The sequence below is a fragment of the Condylura cristata genome, unplaced genomic scaffold, assembly GCF_000260355.1.
Source record: "Condylura cristata isolate star-nosed mole 26May11 unplaced genomic scaffold, ConCri1.0 scaffold00013, whole genome shotgun sequence".
NCBI lineage: Eukaryota > Metazoa > Chordata > Mammalia > Eulipotyphla > Talpidae > Condylura > Condylura cristata.
The window spans coordinates 5,132,762-5,152,794 of NW_004567114.1; the positions used below are offsets into that span (position 1 = coordinate 5,132,762).

Consider the following 20,033-nt stretch of genomic DNA (forward strand, 5'->3'; position numbering starts at 1 on the left):
GATTAACAGTCAGTATGACCATCACAATATAAAGTACAAGCGGCAGCCCAGAAGTCTACCATAAACAACCTCCCTTCTGCAAGATTTATAGGAGCTAAATATAAGCATTTTTATATTCTACATTTTTTTTGTTAACACTAGTCTTATAATAAAAGTTTTAGTTGCTTTAAATGTTTTTATGAAGACAATTTTTCAACATAAGGTTCCTCTAGCTAAAGACATTATTCCTTAGAAAATACCTATTCTCTCTATAAGTATGTTCCCCTGCTACATCAATACAAGCAGGTCCAGCACAGAAAGGTGGTTGCTGTCCCTCTTATCTGTTAGCCCTCTTATCTCCTTAGCCATACAGTTCAATCTACAGGCAGCAGATATCACTACATAAAAAGGGAGGAGTCACGGTGGTAATGTTTATTCACAGCCAACTAAATAAAGACATTTATAATCACAAAATTTAGCAAAATAAGCTACTTTCCCCAAAACTAAAAGTTAAATTGCTATTTAAAAAAATACAGACAACAGAATGTAGATGACTTTCACAAGAGAATGTATTAACACATGTTTAATAAACAGTCACTTCACTTCCATGCTCCCTGTTCCTTACCCCTGAGAGCTGCCAGAACTGTTCAATGGACTGGTCTTCATAGCACTAGTAGGTGAAGGCACAGACATGCTGTTATCACTGTCCATAGACAAGTCAAGGCTGCTGTCATTCAGAGGTGTCAATCTGACACCTTCCGTTGAATGCTGCAATTAATAAAATATTCAATCAAATATACTTTTATTTTATTAAATCTTTAAATTATAACTATCTTTTAAGCTGATACGTGATTTCTATGAAAAAGCACAAATCAAAGTTTTTATGAAAATCAGAGTAGACTACAAAGATAGCTAGACTACAAAGGCAAAGATTTGGGAGACGTTTTCTGCCTTCTGAAAGACCTTCAACTAAACTACCCAAGAAAATGGAAGAGGAGGAAGGAATGCTACATGATCTGTATGTACTCAATTAAGACACATTGAAAAGTAAAAAGCACCATAATATGAAAATACGTGATTCTCAAGTCAGTGAACTATAAACACATAAACAAACATACACATGTGTACCAGAAAACTTACTAACTATAGACACGATACCAACAATGATTATCTAGCTAGTGGGAATAGGATTTTTGTGGTATTTAACTTCTATTCTATAATGAATACGAAAACTAATTTCAAAAAACATGGAGAATAATTTAGTGCCACTCCTATTTGTAAACAAAGAGTCTCAAAAGCAAGTGATGTCCAGTGCTCTAACGGCCATCTGAGATTTTAACACAACAGAACAGTACAAGCTCCTATGAAAATAAAAGCAGAGATAATTTTTTGAAGCAAAGTTGGTTCTTAAGTATTTAAACATTCAAGAATAGTTACCTAATGTAAGAAAACCAAAATAAAGCTAGCAGAGCTATAAATGATCCCATGGGATGAAAGCTGACTTCTAAAGTGACAAAGCTCCCATTTCCACAATCAATGCTAAATGTCACATTGATTTTAACTACTGCCCCCTAGAAAACCCCTCACTTCAATGTTCACTTACTTACTAAACATTTTAATGGAAATAATTTGCTATGCTGACAATAACCCATGCCCCCCAAACATTTATGTATGTCTGAGGTAGAAGTTAGAGGAAGAAAAAGTAATACCACCTCTTTTGAAGACAGTTGTGAAACAAATTTTCTAGCATTCTAAAAGAACATCTTTCCTGTATAAAAATGCTACCAAACTCTTTCTCCACAAGACAACGCTTTGTTCACTAAGAAAATTATACAGTTACCTGCCTGACCAGCCAATCCAACACTTGTGAGTTAACAGATTACTGTTTGGGATAATCTACAAAGATGAAGGTTTTTACTAGTTGATCTGAATATTAAAAAAAAAAAAAAGTATTATATTACTCTGCTTTGCCCTCTCTGTCTCTAAGGACTGGCACAAGAGACTTCCATGCCAAAACTCCATAAATATCCTACCTCTAATAAAAGATAAAGACAGGGCATACTACAGAGAGAAATAAACTGTGAAATTAAATCAAATCAAACTGAATTCATAGCTCTTACAAGTTTTTTTTTTTTTTACCTCAGTTTTTCTATAAAGGAAACAAATCCCCTTAGTTATTGTCTCTTTCCATATAAAAAAAAGACTGGCATAGTACTTTGCAACTTGCAGTAAATAAAAGGAAGCTACTAAAAGTACAAAGATTCATGGATCTAGATTTCCAGATGCTTATTACTTATAAAATCTAATAAAGTGCTATTTTTCTAGTGGAACTGTGGGCATGGTCTCAATGATACTGGAGGTCAGAGCGAATCATGCTGTAACCGTAAGAAGAGATACTAACCAATCAGTTAGCATTAGTAATCTCATGTAATTTGGACAGCCCCATTATTGTAAGTACCCCCAAAAAACAGGTCACAAAATGCTATAAAAAACTTTAAAAAACAGGTATTATATATGGCTACTGAGCACAGAATAATCTGTGTAAAAATAAACTAAAATGTTAAGAGTAGCTATTACTGGTGATGTACTTAAATTTCATTTGAGAAATATAACTTTTTGGGCAAATTTCTTATTAGGGATACTTCTCATATTCTACAAGATTATATTGTCACAGATACTACCTTAATAGAATTAAAAATTAAATTTCCATAAACTATACACTAGCTGTTCAAATATCAATTCTATCATGTAAACCATTTTAAAAGGTAATCAAGGGTTCTGGAAAAACCTAACCATCCTCTGTTATAAATAACCGATTCAACAACAAAAATAAGTGTTAAAAGATATAATTATTTACCTTCACGTCTGAAACCACATACATATTGTATACTTATATATAGTAAGCACACATTTAAATATGGTTGCCTTAACTCATTAATAACATAAGACATCAAGGGACAATCAGAAGACAAATGTTTGACTTGACACTAAAAAAATTACTCAATGGTCAGTTTTGTGTTACATATATCTTACATCTAAATAAAATTGCTTAAGGAAAGAATAGTACATTTGTTACATCCTAGAGTATCTAATGAACTCACAAAACAGGTTGAGAGTAGCTAGCAAGTTAAGCCTTATAAAGATTTAAAGTAACACATTACTCTTTAAAGTGGAGTATACTTTCAAAAATTTCACTTAGACCCAAAAAACCCATGTCCCTCTATAGCCTATTTATGAATAATGACAGGGATAACAACATAAACAAAGATGAGAGCATTTACGAAGTGCAAAAGTACTAAGCTAATATTGATTCATTTTATATTCACAAAATACTGAATAAAGTAAGTAAATACCCTATTTTAGAGATGAGGAAAATCAAAAATGTTATTCACCTGCCCACATCTCACATCCAGGAAGCAAGAAGCACTGGAGCTTAAAATTTCATCTAGAGCCCATACTCATAACTTCTCTGCTTTGTACCATAACACAAATTAAATTTGATCTCTTGGTTAAGATTCCACCATATATATCAAGAGCAAATCATATTGTACTACATCAGCAACTAATGTTCCATGTCAAATCCATGTAAGTTTAAAAAATAATCAAAACAGTATGAAGGTAAAGTCCCCTCTCTGTGTATACGTATTCCATCCCTCTCTTCCCCAGACCCAGTGGGAGATGATAACCATTCACTATCCCAAATGCCAGGTACTATAATACATACATTTACTTGAAATTGTGAAATATACTGATTGACCTTTTTAAACTTACGAAGTTTATATAAAAGAATCAAATGGTACTATCTATCTATCTATCTATCTAACCCTTACTAGCTATCAACACAGTAATACATGTAACTTTACTTCATTTATTTTCACTGCTGTGTAAAAAGTGAAATAAGCCATATTTGGAACTACTTAAAAATAAAAATGTAGCTGTCATCTCTGCACTAAAATTCCAATATATCCTCTATCAGAAGTCCAAAAAAGAACAGACAAGACTCACACCAGAATAACATAATGAAAACATTAACTATTTACCGTCAGTAATCTATATAATCAGTAAGTTTTAAACTCTAAGCAGTATCTACAATTCTTACCAAAATGAAACATTTTATAAAAAAGCCACATAATTCACTTTATTCACACATTACCTAAAAATTTTGTTGCCACTTAAAAGGAGAGGAATATTAGCTAGTGATGTGGAATACTATGTAACAATAAAAAACCAACAGGAATTTAAGGACTTTAAGTATAAAGTAAGGATATAAAGCCATCACCACTAATGACTCTTAGGTCTGAAGCAACTGTATGCAAGTAACCTGACCAGAAGCAAAGTTTTACATAATGGAACTGTTCTAAGTAACCTATTTTTAAAATGCTGTGATATAGTTCAGATTATTAACCTGAGCCTAAATTTTAATGTATTGATAAGCTGGTGCATAAAACAGTAGGTTAGTAATGCTTTTGTAAGTACTTTCTAAAATTACCTTTTTCTTTTTCTGAAGCACATGATTAGGTAGTAGTTGATGGAGTTGCTTTCTTTTTACATGCATTGCAGCAATTTTCATATCCACCTCAAACATCTTGCTGTTTATTGCTTGCCTATAAACTACACAATTAGGAAATTGTTACAAGAAAAAGAAACATTTTAATAAAGGCAGTAAACTCGCATAGGAGGTTTTCTAAATCGGAATCCTTTTTCCATCAATACCACTCAACTGTAAGAAGTACCAGGGCAAAAGCTGCCTCTAATCTGACAAGATTCATTGCCTGTTACCAGAAGGTGTGCATGATGGATAAAATCCTTCCAGTGCAGTAGCTCCTTAAAGTATTAACTAAGAACTGCAGAACTGGAGAAAAGGGTTTCTTGAACCTCAACCCTTTTTATGCTAGTAGTAGAATTTAAAATTCTAACCCATGTATGCAACAAATGCAGCAAAACAAGTCAAATTAAATATATCTAAAGATACCTTTGCATGAATCTGAAAGAAAATTTTAAGATATCATTTACGATTACAGAAAGAAGTCAAATCAAGAGGTCACAGAACAACAACAGTAATTACTAAATAAAGAGATCCGAACTAAATAGAAAAATTCATTTATTCAGTCATACAATGAATACTGCTGACGCCCCATTAGTGCATTACACTATTCTTGACAGGGAGTCTGATGTAACAGGGAATAGAGAGATCAAAAGTACCTCAGAATCTACATTCTGATAGAGAGAATATAATAAACAGAAAAAAAACAAGCAGAATATATTAAATTTGATGAGGAAGATAAACACTCAACCTGGAAACTGAAATTACATCTGTGTGGAGATCTACAAGGAAATAAAGAGTGAGGGGAAAACACCTGGGGGAACAGTACTCCAGTGAGAGCAAAAGACGAAAGGTCCTGAACAGACAGGATACCCAAAATATGTGAGGAACAACAAAAAGGCCACTGATGATGAAAGATCCATAATCCCTTGATCTGCCATTCTAGGACCCCCAAAGTTGAGGACCTAGTTTTTCTAAGAATGACCAAACTGTTCTAGCAACAAGTCCTGATGAGCTGCTTGAAGCCATTTGTTCTCTACCTCTATTTAATGTATCAAGCAGTTCCTTGCAGAATTCACTATTTTAATAGTCTTTGACTATTAAATGCTACTCCAGGTCCCACTAAGAGCATTACTCACTAACTTTATTACTCTTCTGGCCCTTACACATGGACAAAAGATTCTGAACGTATAATAGGAAGTGAAGTCACAAACATAATGAGAAGGCTGTAGTAGGTAAAGGCTCAAAAAGTCCCATTAGGATTTGACCTTGTATGCAGGTGAGACATGGTCTGGCTTAGTACCATTTTGGATGCTGGCTGAGAATGGGATAAGGTGGATAGGGGCAAAACAGGAAAACCAGAGTAATGGCAGGAACCCAACAGAATAGTGGTAAGTGGCTGGGACTAGGGGAACCCTAATAGAAATAGCAATAAATAGCAGGAATCTCAAAGTATTCTAAAAAGTACAGGCAAAAGTGTTTAATGAATTACTATCAAGTTGGGAGCAAACAAGAATCAAGACAGACACCAAAACTTCTATTCTGGACAATTACAAGGGTATAAATGCTAATATCTTAGGGTCAAAAACATTTGAAGAGAAGCTGGAGGAGACTGGGGGTAAGAATGAGTTTTGAATATGTTGATTTGCTTCATTAACAAAGTGTGTGTTTAAAATGTTCCAAGACTTCCTTCACCAAAAACCTCAAAGTTCCCTAAAAATCCTGGTGGTTCATTATTGGCACATCTGATAAACAGCTCAACTTAGATGCATTTTCTAATCCAGTTACTTCTCCTTATTAGTTAATAATTGTGTTACAATTCTTACTGGGAGGTGGGGGAGGACAGACAAGACTGATAAACATGTTCAGCAAAAAGAGTATCACACTCCAAATCATATCATCAAGTTGGACAGGCATGTTCCTGCTGCCTCAGGATTAAGGGTTACTACTGCTAGGGACATTAGAGATCCTTCAATTAGACATTTCTTCAAAGAACTGTACCATTTCCTACACAAAGATGAAAAACCTGCCTGTCAACTACTTGAATCAAAAGCTCAATTCAACCTTCCATTAAAAAAAAAAATTAATCTGAAATTTCCAGGAATTCAACTACCATGTACAATCAAGAGGTGACTTTTGCTTCCTTTGAAATGTTAGCACAGACCCAACAACAGCAATGCTGCTGGTGGTCTCTGAATCACTACAGATAATGCCTGTTATTGGTAGGAATCCAGATGTCAACTACAAGCAAGTCTACACAAAGAAGTCACTTGACTACCCACTGTCTAGTCCTTGGACTTGAACCTTTACACTCTGAATCACATTCTTTTCCTTTTATATCTCCTTTGGTGTATGACACTGATTTTTAAACAAATGTGCCAATTCTTGTCTCTACTCCTCTAGGGAAGGTAAGTAATACTAAATCTCAATGTCCGCTGGGAAAAACTTACAAACACAAGTGAAAATAACACTAAAATATTTTTAAAAGGGGGTAAATGGAGAAGTATTTGGGGGGGGGGGGAATATATATATAGCCCCAAAGCTCACCTGGAGTATCTGTATATTCATAAACAACTTAAGCTCTGTCACCAGCATCCACATTTAGTTAACACATATCTTTAGTCTCAAGGCATGGGTCACTCTGAAATGTGACTCTAACTATCCTGTTCTACACCCATGAATTAACATTTGAGTCTACATTAGATGTACAGAATAAATTCCTAAGGGTCCAACATTATAAAAGCAGTCAGACGCGGACTCAGTCTTCTGGACAATCATATATTCAAGTGGTTTCTAGTGTCACATTAATCGCAGATATAGCACATTTAACTTAACTTTAGGTCTAGCACAACAAAAAAGTTTCACTGAATGACATCAAAACATTTAAGATTTTGCTGATCACTATTCATTATTTCCAAGAGGTCTCAACAGTTTTGGCAAATATCACTAATTGTTGTATATATGAAGACAGTATCAAATATATGGGTACATATTTTGATTACTCAAAGACATACCTGTATCTGTGAAAGATTGAATATCATAGGTGAGATCAACACTGAGATTTTCAGAGTTTTCTGTTTTTTTAAACACTAACCCAATCACCCACATCGTGCGAAATTCTTCCCTGCAAAGAATGAGCAATGTTACTTACAGTTTATCAACATTTAATAAAATTTTGTTGGTGACTAAGGTTGACAACTTGAGGTACACAAAAAAACTTGGAATACAAATGTATAAGCACGGGGCTCTAAACCCAAAGTCTATCAAAATTCCCCTCCCCCACTATACTTGTCTTTCATGATAATGTGTATAATCAGAACATTTTATTATAGCACAATCTTAAGCCATCTATTCATTTATATTTCAATCTTTTTTGAAGCTGACTTTAAAAAAAAAATTCAATCCTAATACATCCCTCACCCTCCAAATGCAGTAATATAGGCAATCTCATAATTATACCATGACAAATCAGAAACTGACCTATAAAAGAACATTAAATGTTTGAAGTAACCTTTTATTACTGTGCATTTTCAGCATTCTAGAATCAAACAAACTCTGGTCAAAGTACGTTTTCTTTTTTAAAAAAATGAAAATGAAAAAAAAAAAATATATCGACATAGCAGCTATTCTGACAACCACAAACAAAACTTGTAAGAAAAGGATCTTAAGAAGTGCTAATCGGTAGGAACTAGAAAACTTAAACCCAGTTAAATAGGCACCTCATCATTATGGGTGTAATTAGGAAAATCTAAACTATAAATCTCGAAGTGTATATGTAATCAACACAATTGTGACAGTAGTTGCTAAAAATCTTCTGTAAGCTTCCATAAAAGTGAAAAGTGCAAGATGAAAATAGATTAAAGGTTGCTTACTTGTCAGGATTTTCTTTGGGTGCTGGAAATGACTGGGGATTCACATGAGCCAGTGTAATAAACTCATTTTTCTCCAAACTTCCAACCAAGATTCGGATTTTTGATTCCACCAAGCCCACCCTGAACAAATGTCACTTAGTATTAATGAAAATTCTGGTGAATTAAAGCTAAAGCAAATGTACAAAATTAAATGTTTATAAAAAGTAGTAATATGAAGATCATATTTAAGCACACATGAGGGCAGTTCAACTATTTGAATCTAATACATAAAACCAAGGTTTTATGCTTTAAGCAAAAATGCTGAAGCGAAAACTGGGGGAAGAGAGCCAGGTCACAATTCAAAGTAGGAGAGGCATAAAAAGATATCCCCACAAACAGCCATCTAAAGAAAACATATCAACATAAAACAATGCAATGGACAGTTAGGAAATAATACATGGACCTCACAAAGCAAGCAAAAAATATGTATATCCCAAACTCATTTCCATTACAAGTAGTAAAAGCCCATTTATGAATAAAACTGAATGACTAAAGACTTCCTCCCATCTCCTACTATGTTCTCTGGCTACCCAATTCATTATATTTCATTGTATTTTCTGTAAGAACTAGCTTATACTCACCATTCTAGGCGTTGTTTTTCTGTTGGTGCACTTGCTAGAAGTACAATATAATGCCTTTGAAGATAAAGACAACATGCTATTTATTTCACTTAAGTGTTTTGTGCTGGATATCAACACCATAATGTAATAAGCTTCGTTACAACTATAGATCAGCTATAGAGGAAACTGTAGAAGCTAAATTCCTCAAGTTCCCAACTACTGGAGACTAATTCTTCTAAAAGTGAGTTATTTTATAAGCAATTACCTAGAAAGTAATATAATGCAAGAACACTATATATTAACTGGGTGGGTGCTTTATTAAAACTTTAAGAACTGCTCACTGAAATACAATCTACAAAAATAAATTCTTTTATATGGCAATAAAGCACCAGGGCTTTGGCCTCCCAAAACAGGATCATTATATTCACGTCACAGAAATACCTTTAAAAATAGTATCAAACTCATCATGCTATGCAATTCAAAGGCAGCAAAGATTAAAATGAACAATGAAGTTGGGTTCGTGACTTTCAAGTAGCAATTTTTATATAACAAAAATGCTAATACTAACGTGAACGAAAAGCGTGATTTTTATGTGGAATCCAAGCACAAATTAGACAACAGGGTAGGAAGGTTTTCATTTTAGAAAACAGCACCGACCATGTATCTATTTTGTCATTAAAAAGGGATTTCCAACTACAGTAAAATTAGTTTCGTTCACTTTCTAAGACTGCTAAAAAGCTCAGTCCAATATACTCTTCTACAAAATTAAAGGCACTGACAGCCAAACTTCTCACCAGAATTTAACCTCGAAATGAGCAAACTGACATCATTATCTAGTACAGATCTTGAGTTTGGAAAGTCAGGTATGAACAAAAATTTACCACTACTTTATTCACCTAAAAGGCCAAAACCTTTATGATGCTTTATTATTCTCCAAATGAAGTTTCCAACCAAAGGAGATCTAACCTAGACCTGAAAAAAAAAAGGGCCAACCCTATACTTCCACTTAACCAAAAAAAGGATAGTCAAGTAATACTGTAAATGTGCTAATTTAAGCATGTTTTTAAAGCCATGCTCCCTTAGTCTGTTTTGTTGTTACTCATGCTCACAACATACTTGAAATAGATCTAATTCTTCATTGCTATATAACTTTCAACGGGTCTAAGACTTATTTCGCCATCTATAAAATGGGATACAGATCTCACTGGGCGAGAAACTATTAAGTTCAATGACTTAATTGCCAAGTGTTTCTAAACTTAAAGTAACAGAGGTAATATACATACATATGAAAATAAGGAAAGAAAAGTGGCAGCCCTGAAATCCATACAGCCCAGTCAAAATTTCTTTGATCAGTTTAATTTGTTCAGAGCAAGCCAAATATATAAAACATAGATGGGCTAAGTAATAAGTCAGTATATGTCGCAAAAAGCCTATGCATTTTACATATAAAGGAACTGATTTTCAGAGACCTAAATGCTGAAAACCCAAAATTCGAACAAGTCTGGCAACCTGGTTTCCATCCTAGATTTAAAATGGGCAACAGAACTTTTTAAATAAACAGAAGGGAAGATGAAGGAGAACTGACAGATGTTTAACAACTTAAAACTGGAGACAACAAAGTCATAAAAAGCAGGCATGCAGACAAAACTTAAAAAGTACAAAGTTGTCTGGTTCACCAAGGATGAGGAACACAGTGTGAGTGTCTCAATCACTTTAAGCCACAACAGCATACTATGTGACCTCAACAGTCTTCCACAAAAGCAGAAATCCTGTACAATGCTCTACTTAGGAAGGCAAAGTACACAATCCATTTGAATATAACTGTTTGTGATTCTAATTTGAAGTCTGAATTCAAGTTTGGTTCCTACTGATATGGGGGAAAGAAGAGGCAATTTACCTTTGTACACTGTTTTGTACACTGTTTTGCATAGAGGGGCTTGTTTACATATAGCTTTTAAAGACCTGAAATAAAACTAACAAGCGTTTGTGCTGAGGTTAATGCTCTCTACTCAGCAACATTTAAGCAAATTTAAAGTAGGAGATATAAATACATTAAGTTTAGTAGAAATAATATACAAACATTTATGTGGACCATTAGAACCTCATTTACAAAATCCATCTAAGGAAATGAAAATAAAATCCCAACTCAGTTTGTTTTAAAAATCAGAATGTGTATTCAATTCCTAAGATCCCTGTCAGAGCAGAGGCTAAGAACAAGTTCTTTCACATCTGGGTTATTATTTTGCTCTTGCTCAAAATGTGATCTCCAATGTCACTTAGAATTATCACACCTGAGATGTTCCAATGCCTTCTTGAGTTTCTTAAAGCAACTGTAGTTAACTTTTCCCCAAAGACTATCAGTTTCTGATAAAAAAAAATTTTAACTATAAAAATGTACCCTAAATAAGCTAAAATATATTTAAATATTCCTAAATCAGAACACATACTTTAGTTGTTCTCATCAACAAAGTATCTACTGCCCCACACCCCCGCCAAAAAAAAGCCCTGTTAAGTAGGTATGTCGGTCATTTCATAACATTAACATTTTACCTGGACAGATCCTAACTCTCTCACACGTACTAAAAATGGAATGATTTCAGGCAAAAATCCTTCCAATTCCACCTTTAACTAGCTCAGAAACAAGTTAGTTTTCCAAACTAACTTGTATATATAAAACTATATATACATACACTATGGAAATTAATCTTTACACCTCAGAAAATGTTTTTCTAAATACCATTCCTTCCTTGCTTCCAACTGAAGCAGAAAACCTAAAGAATTCACTTGTTTATGATTTTATTGCTACTTATGTATTAACTTGAATATCTTAGAGAAAAAGCAGGCATTTTCTTTAAAATTTTAAATTTTACAAAGTACTCTATTTTTGAAGGGACACCACAATCTTCTAGAAGATAATCTGTCTGCTTTTGAATACAAATAAAATTCTTTACATGGTTCCCTCCCTTGCAAATATAGCAGGTTATTACACACAATCTAAAACCCTACACAAGACAAATGGCAACACTTTCCCGGTAGCCTTCCCACTCAGCTGAACTAATGTAACTTCCACTGAGGAAAGGATAACGATTTCAACTCAGTTGTACAGCCAACGGATGGAGTATTTTTTTTTTTAAATTACTATCTATGACTACCTCAAGTCAATGATAATAATCATAAGATATCCTAAAGGGGATTTGGAGAGAAAAGTTAAAAAACAGAAACAGAAATCAGCACAGATGAAACTTAATTTTCCCAGAACTGATACCTAAAATTTAAATTTTGCTGATAATATTCTATATTTGTTGCTATTAACACTTCTAATGTTTATTTTTGATAATCGAAAGGGATGAGTGTTTTAAGAGAATCAGTAGCAGTAACAAACCATACTCTTTTTCATAATAGTCAAATGAAAATTTTCTAGATACTATTTGGCAGAGATTGAAAGCTACCTTAAGAACAAAAAATAAAGCAAGCTTAAAGAAAAAAAACTCAAATTCTAGCAACACTATTGAAATGGAATGAAGCAATCAAATCTTGTCCATTCTCAACATTCGCATATCTCACAGTGAAGAAAGCTACTTTAGTGCTTTCCAAAGCCTCATTCTACCCCTTCCTGAGTTGGGAAAGAGAATATAGCTTCACGTTTGATTCTCAGGAGCAGAGATGATGATGCTTTTCTACAATAACAATGTAATACTATTCTCCTCACAGGTAATAAAGTACTCTCTTTAGCTGTAGGTACTTCCCTCCACACTGGTTAAAATAAAAACAAAGTGAGATTGTCTGTCAAATGGAAGAGCATAATTTATGGGGAATAATTAACAAGATCATCCAATGTTATATTAAGCTTTCAACTGACATAGCAGTGTTCCCAGAACACAACGATTAAGCTGGCTCCATTATTGCTTTTTCATGCAAAAGATACAGAAACAAAACACAGAGACATAATGAAGGTCATCATTCTTGCTTTTAATTGGGGAAATACCATAAAGCAATCTTGCTTAGATTATTACAAAACACAATCCAACACAAGATCAAATGGTCAGGAAAGTTTCAAGTGTTAAAGGAAAAAATTTTTAAGTGGGACTTTAGCAAGTTTTCAGCTCAGGGCAAATAAAAGTGCAAGTCCATTTTTTTTTAAAGTAAGATTTATTGTTAACTTACAATTTTCATCAAAATCAACACAATCAGGCTATTAACCTGTACTAAGGTATTAAATCATTGTATTAAAACCGTTAGTAAAAATCATTACACCCACTTAGATCCCATAAAAACTATTAGATCCCATAAAAACTATTCGTAAAAATATTTGTTGGAGCTTTAAAGACATCAGGGGCAAGCCAATCATAAAAGTTAAGGTCAACTACTGAAAAACATTTGTATTCTGACACTGTATTAGCTTTGCCTAACTTATGGAGAATCTTAGTGATAAACCCTCCAGAACTAGGTGAAAATAATTCTCTTAACAGAGCATATTAACTACAGTTTTAACAGTTCCCTCTTTCGTCAAGGTATACAGAGTTCTAAAGACAACTAGAACGTGCCTACAAGAACTGACATTGCTACATGCAGTAGAGATGTCTGTTACAGCAGACAGCAGATTGTAGGGGCTACAATTTACCTTGACAAAGAAAAACAATAAGGGGTTTACTAAATATAGTACACCCTTTGTGATAAAATTCTATAAATGTTTAAAGTTCAAAACCACAAATCTAGAAAGAAGAGATTTAACATATGCTATTAAACCATTACTTAAAAGAGAGCAACATGTCCAACATGCCTTAAAATACATACTTGTACTTCTGAAAGAAGTTTGGAGCTTCAAAAAGTTTGGACCACTCTGTCTTACTCAGCAAAATTTCATCTGTGATAGCAAGACCTAAATTAAAAACATATTAAAATGTTTGCATGCTTCAGTCTAACAATCTAAAAAAAATTAATTCTTAAACATACCACATGCATTCAGTATGATCCTAAAACTGTAACAAAAATTTTAGCCAGTGACTATAGAGAGCACAGACTCATACCCACACATTTTCCAAAATGCTGGAGGGTTCTGGGAGCCGATTTCCAGCAAACAACCAGTACTCTACATCACACCAGCAGGATCACTTAACACCTTTGGCACTAGTTACCCAAGAAAGTTCTTGTTTTTTGGAAAACAAGCTTCCTGTTATTTTTCTAAAAGGACAGCAACATCTTTCAGTGAAGTCTCTTTAGACTACAGAATTTTAGTCTTCTGATTTTAAAGACTGTCATCCAATAACTATGTCCTTGTCTGTTGTCATCAACAAGTCAAACGATCCTGTTCCAGTTAGTTCTCTCAAAGATTGTTTGGAAATAGCTAGGCCTTCAAATTAATGGTGTGAGATTCACAGTAGTTTAGAGGTTCTTCCAAAATGTATGAGCCCAATCCTGCTTGCATCTCTGCTGTCACCCAGTGGAGACAAACTATTTTTATAGTTTAAATAGATTTTTATAGTTTAAATCAATGTCATCAATTTTGCATTGCCACAGTATGGCACTAGCCAGCCCAAGAAGGCCCAGCTAAGAACATGGCTTTTCCTACTGGTTAATCTTTTAATATAGAATCCAAAATAAATTGCCTAACAGAAATTTATCTAAATTGTCCAAAGAAATTCTCAAGTTATACTGTAACCAACTGCCAACACTGACTTCAGTGAGTACTTTCTTAGTTTATACTGGGCTGGGTCTACAGGGGCATGTAAATCCTTGTGTTTAAAGGAGAGCATAAGGATAAACGCTTACCTTGTTTAAACTCCTCAACCATGACCATCCGTGTTGAAACGGACACATTGTACGTAGAGTTCTGTTGTGGGTATGCTGGTGTAATTATAGGCATAAGATGGTACCTATCACTGGGGTTTACCTACATACAACAACAGCCAATCAGTTTCTTCAAGTACATATGCAACAGATACTTGGACTTTTTACCCCTTGTTAAACTGAACCAATGATTAAATTTTACTTCATTCATAGCTGGAGTTGAGAAAGAAAAACCATGTAAGGAGATAATGCATTTACAGGAGTTCTTTAGAGAATCAAGAGATTTGGCTTAGAATAATACGGTATGTAGCAATCATTTGGGCATGACTAGTTTGGCAATTTTAGGAGCATGCTTATTCAGCAAAACAGATTTTACCTAGGGATCCACTGAAGTCTGGTTTTCCTTTTTTTTTCCCAATAGAAATATGAGTGCACACACAACTATACTTTGGAGAAATGTCTTACAACAGTATGTTCTGTGTAAAACAAATTTTAAGCAAGATGGAAACTTATATTCTAATATACCCTTAGCTTAAAGGAATATGTTTATGAACAAAGACTGCAAGTACAAATCCAATTTGGTATTTTAAGAGCAAATAAAATGACTTAGTAATTGTTAATCCAAATACTAATGATTAGTGGCATAGTTCCACAAAGGAAAATGAAAACTCACACCCCTCCGTAAAAAATACCTTGAGATTTGGAAAACAAACAAATGGGAGTGGGGGGCTGACATAGCTTAGCTTGAAGTAAGTAACACAACTTAAAACTGACATTTTTCATATTGTAATAAGACAGTATATTGATGTAGAACAGACTTTTTAAATCTATAAGTTCTTATTCAAAACCTACATCTTTCATCAATTAATAAATGTTATTAACATTCAAACTGAGCAAACAATAGACCATAACTTCCTAAGCAGAGCAAAGCTCTTCTGTAGCCCAACCGTGTTTTTGAAATCTATAATATCCAAACCAATCTGCACAATTACAACATACTAATTAAAACGATACTGCTTAGAAGTTTATCTGCCACATGGTAACATTAAGCAACAATTTTCCTACCAACAACCCAATTATAACAGAATATTTAGATCAAATAAAAAAAATACAGGGATTTTTAGTATCCTTTTATTTTGTTTTTAAGCACAAATGCCCACACAACTTTCTCTTACAAGGCAGTTCTATATAGAATAAATTAAAAATGTTAGTGAATTTGGAATTATATACTATGTACAATTAAATGTATTTTTACAGAATACATAATGATGCGCCTCACATCAGAGGACAATTATAGTTGAGTCATCAAAAAGATAGTGTAATACGGTATGTCCACTCATAGGTAAAAGGATGGGAAGTCTCCCTGAAGTTTATGCAGATGATTTTTACTTGTTATTGCACAGTGAATTTGTAGGGGAAAAAATAATACACTAACCCTTGGGTCCCATACAGGCAAATTAAGATTGCATTCTTCAGGCTGTTTCAATAGCACTGGATTTGGCCATTCCCTGTTTAAAAAGATTGTAGCACTTGATAAGACTATTGGATATTATCATCTAAACGTATTTTGTTAAACATACAGCATTTGTGAATGTGATCCTTCTTCATTCATTCTGCCCTTTTGGTATATATACCTTTTATTGCTCTTTGTAGACATCAGACTATTCAAAATACTTTTCCTGTTATAAAATTAACCTAAAATTTGGTAGCTGAAGTCAGCCATCTTCTATGTCTCCCAAAGAATGGATAAAACACTATGTGCTATCCCAAGACTTCTAATGTGTTCATCTCAACCTTGCAAAGGTTAATAAAACTCTTCAAAAAAACAAAACCCTGGCTTTATACAAGTTCCATCCAAAAACAACCGAGGCTGAAAAATTTAACTTATTATAGGCAAAGGGGTATGAATAATTATAAAAATTGATTAGGAAAACTTTCATCTCATGACATAACACTTGTAACATGAATGTGTGTAATAAAGCTGTGACACGAATACACTATTTTTAAGACGCAGTCTGTAAGTTAGCTACTTCATCCTTTATGGAAGGATTTAAAACTGCAATGTTTGCCACTTTTAATATCAAGATTAGCTTCTTAAAAATAATGTTTGCTATGTATGGGAGCATTACGTGAAATTCTGACATTCTCAAGTCAAAATAATCACACCTGATTATGCTTAGGTCCAATCAAATCTGAAAAGAAAAGCATACTGGAAAGTGTAGCGGAACTCTAAACCATAAATTGTCTCCAGTAACTCTTAATTTCTATAAAATAACTAGAAAAACTTTTTTTTTTCCCCAGAAGGAGGCACTATGGGGAGTGGTGGTAGAAATAGGGAGGAAAGAGGAATAGCTAAGATCAAGTCAATGAAAAACCAAGAATTCCTAAATTAACTTTTTGGGCCAAAGCAACTAATATGAAATGGCTACAATGTTTTTATCTTTTAAACCTAAAATAAATTGTGGTTGGCAAATGGGAACCTGCTGAAATAAGGGAGCTATTAAAAAAAAATCTAGATTAATGAATAACCTCACTGCTTTTTTTCTCCAAGCACCAGAATTCTTAATAGCTTTTTATACACATTTAATACCATGCCAAAAATAAATGGATAGCTGAAAGCAAAATACAGTCACAATAAACTAAAGGGTTATAGATTTATAAGAATTCAAAGAGTAAATATAAGTATATATAAGTTTTATCCAAAGTAACTGATATTCCAACCTAACAAATCACTGTAGTTTAACAATTTAGCTCAGAGTTTATATAAAGAGTAAGTTTATGAATGAATGTACAAAGAGCACCTGCTGACTAGCCTGGGAAATCTAGGGGAAAGAACTGGAATTTAGGCTTTTCATCTTAGACACAACAGAACCTCTCCAAGACTATCTAAATGGCTACCACCATGAACTAAACTTTGAATCTGAAATCAGCTGCAGAAATGTCATAGAAATAAGACTAAACTTCAGTGTCTACAATCAATTTTATTTTAATATAATCTAAACACATACCATTTAGAAAATACCAAGAAAAATTTATGTACAAGAGTTGATGCTATTGCATTTGGATAAAGCTGGCAAGTTCTTGCTACTAGCATAGCCCAGGAAACACCACCGAGGAAACCTAATATATTGGAATAGATGTTGTGGCCTGTTGATAAGGGAAAAGCAAAAAGAAAAGTTAGTGTTGAACAAAAGTTTAAACATTTTTAATAAGCTAGCCAACAAATTCTGAACTCACGTTTGGCCCACAGTTTGATAGCTCTCAGAGTTAACCTGAAGTTGTCAATGTTTGGTACTAGATGTAAAATTTCATCGGTTACCCTGCAACCTGATTAATAGGAGTGAAAAACAGAACGTTACATCATCTGATGTTTAATGATAACACTTCTTTAAATTTTTTGAAAATGATGTCAAAATTTTAAAAATAATAAATTATTTGGAAGAATCAGAAATACTAATAAACAAAACAGAAAAATTTAAAACTTTTATCTCCTAAGAAAAGCACTACCCTAAATCAAAATTGTATCTGTGTAATAGCTAGCTTTCAACTGGTAATTGTAACTTTTTCCAGGACAGATTAACTAAGGAGTCTGATCATTTAAAATTTCCAAAATTCATTCAAAGCAATGCCAATACAAAAGCGTTCAAAAGGTTAGCCTTTTATAACACTACAGCTGGAAATATTACAAAGGATGTCAGGGTAAAAATTAATTAGGGTTAAACAGTGAGACCTAAATCACTAACAAAAGAATACAAACATCATTTTTTTTATACATTAGAAGGTCCCAGAAAGAAAAGTGGCTGTAGGGAGGCCAATCAATAAAAACAAAAGAATCAGATTCCTCCCCACATCATCTATTAATTAAAGCACACGACTGACTCACTATAAACACTAACTATACAAAAGCATTATAAAATTTCAGTTAAAACCTATTTCACGCTTGACAAAAGCTGCTACTATGCAAAGAGAGATTAGGTTATAACATACCATTAAGACTTCTTATGCATCTTATATCTAGATTTTTAAGTAGACTGTCATCCCGTAGGTCCAAATCTTCTGGAATAGTCTGCAGTGCTAATCTTGCAAACAAAATATCAATCTAAAACAAAACCAGAATGTAACACTCCGTATCTGTCAAACTATTTTTAAGGCAATTCTTTAACAGAGCATGTAGTACACCTTAAAGCCAGGCACTTAGATCAATTACGAACAACAAAGACTCCAGAAAGATCAACAATATCAAGTCATCATAAATATTTTGAATTAGATGTTAAATCATGGTGGCATAAAATAGAACTTGTTTAATATCTACTAATCATCACATCACACTAGGTTTGATTTGCTAAGTTTATTAAATACATTTAATGGGTTTGCTAAATTTGTTAAATGCATAAACTGAATTAAAAATAACTGCTTTTAGTTCTCCATCTGTATGAACTATGAACTGATTATAACTAAAGAATGCCCAAAGAGAAGATAAATATGCTTATAGTAGCCCAAATAAACCTCTCAGCAAAAGAACTACGATCTATAACACTGTCACATATTTTTTCTATCTAGTTTTGACTAACTAGGAAGGGGGGCAAAAGTGATGATTAATTCTGGATACAACAGAATGATATCTTCAATAAAAAGGAAGAAAGCAAAGAAAGTCCAGATCTAGTAGCTATTCCTGAGAGTACGACTTCATGGCTCTAAAATTTTGACTGCTGTTTTAAATGAAACTTGTAAGATCACTTTAAAAACCTGTATTTTAGTGGTTATTGTGAAAGCTTATTTAAACCAAACTAAAGACAGAAAAAACCTACACACTACAAATTAAGTACCTGCAGTAGATACATTTTCTAAAGGACAGCCAAGTCTAGTATTCGCCCCCAATTTATAAAAAAATATTATTTCACAAACACAGTTCCATCAAAAAGCATTTTCAAAGATGAAACAGACTTTTTTTGGTTTATGTTAGGATAAAATTATTTCATAAAATGTTGAAATGGAAATAAAATTCCTTAAAATAGCATTTTTATAGAATGTGTGGCTAGAAAACATTAATGTTTTCACTAATGTTTCATTAGCTATTTGACTTTTCATTTCTATCATGAAAAGTTTATACAACTGAGGTGAATAGCTCACAAAAAAATCTCCCCATTGTTAATAAAGTTCTTTTTTTTTTTAAAGGTTTTATTTATTTATTTATTCATACAGAACTGGGGTACAGGCCAGAGATGCAGAGGGTGAGAGGCTTCACCAGAGACA

At 33.4% G+C, this 20,033-nt stretch overlaps 1 protein-coding gene across 3 annotated transcripts in view; it reads right to left on the minus strand.

Moving 5' to 3' along the window:
• The window catches only part of PAPOLA (poly(A) polymerase alpha), a 54,910-nt gene that overhangs the window by 11,725 nt on the left and 23,152 nt on the right, over window positions 1–20,033 (minus strand). For all 3 annotated transcript variants that reach the window (XM_004681584.2, XM_004681583.1, XM_012724550.1), the window contains exons 7-17: window positions 18,768–18,879; window positions 18,018–18,107; window positions 17,789–17,927; window positions 16,216–16,288; window positions 14,763–14,883; window positions 13,788–13,872; window positions 9,015–9,068; window positions 8,395–8,514; window positions 7,537–7,646; window positions 4,469–4,590; window positions 605–747 (exon numbers count right to left, since the gene is read on the minus strand). In XM_004681584.2, coding sequence (XP_004681641.1) covers window positions 605–747; window positions 4,469–4,590; window positions 7,537–7,646; window positions 8,395–8,514; window positions 9,015–9,068; window positions 13,788–13,872; window positions 14,763–14,883; window positions 16,216–16,288; window positions 17,789–17,927; window positions 18,018–18,107; window positions 18,768–18,879 — 1,169 coding nt within the window. The remainder of the gene's footprint in view (window positions 1–604; window positions 748–4,468; window positions 4,591–7,536; window positions 7,647–8,394; window positions 8,515–9,014; window positions 9,069–13,787; window positions 13,873–14,762; window positions 14,884–16,215; window positions 16,289–17,788; window positions 17,928–18,017; window positions 18,108–18,767; window positions 18,880–20,033) is intronic.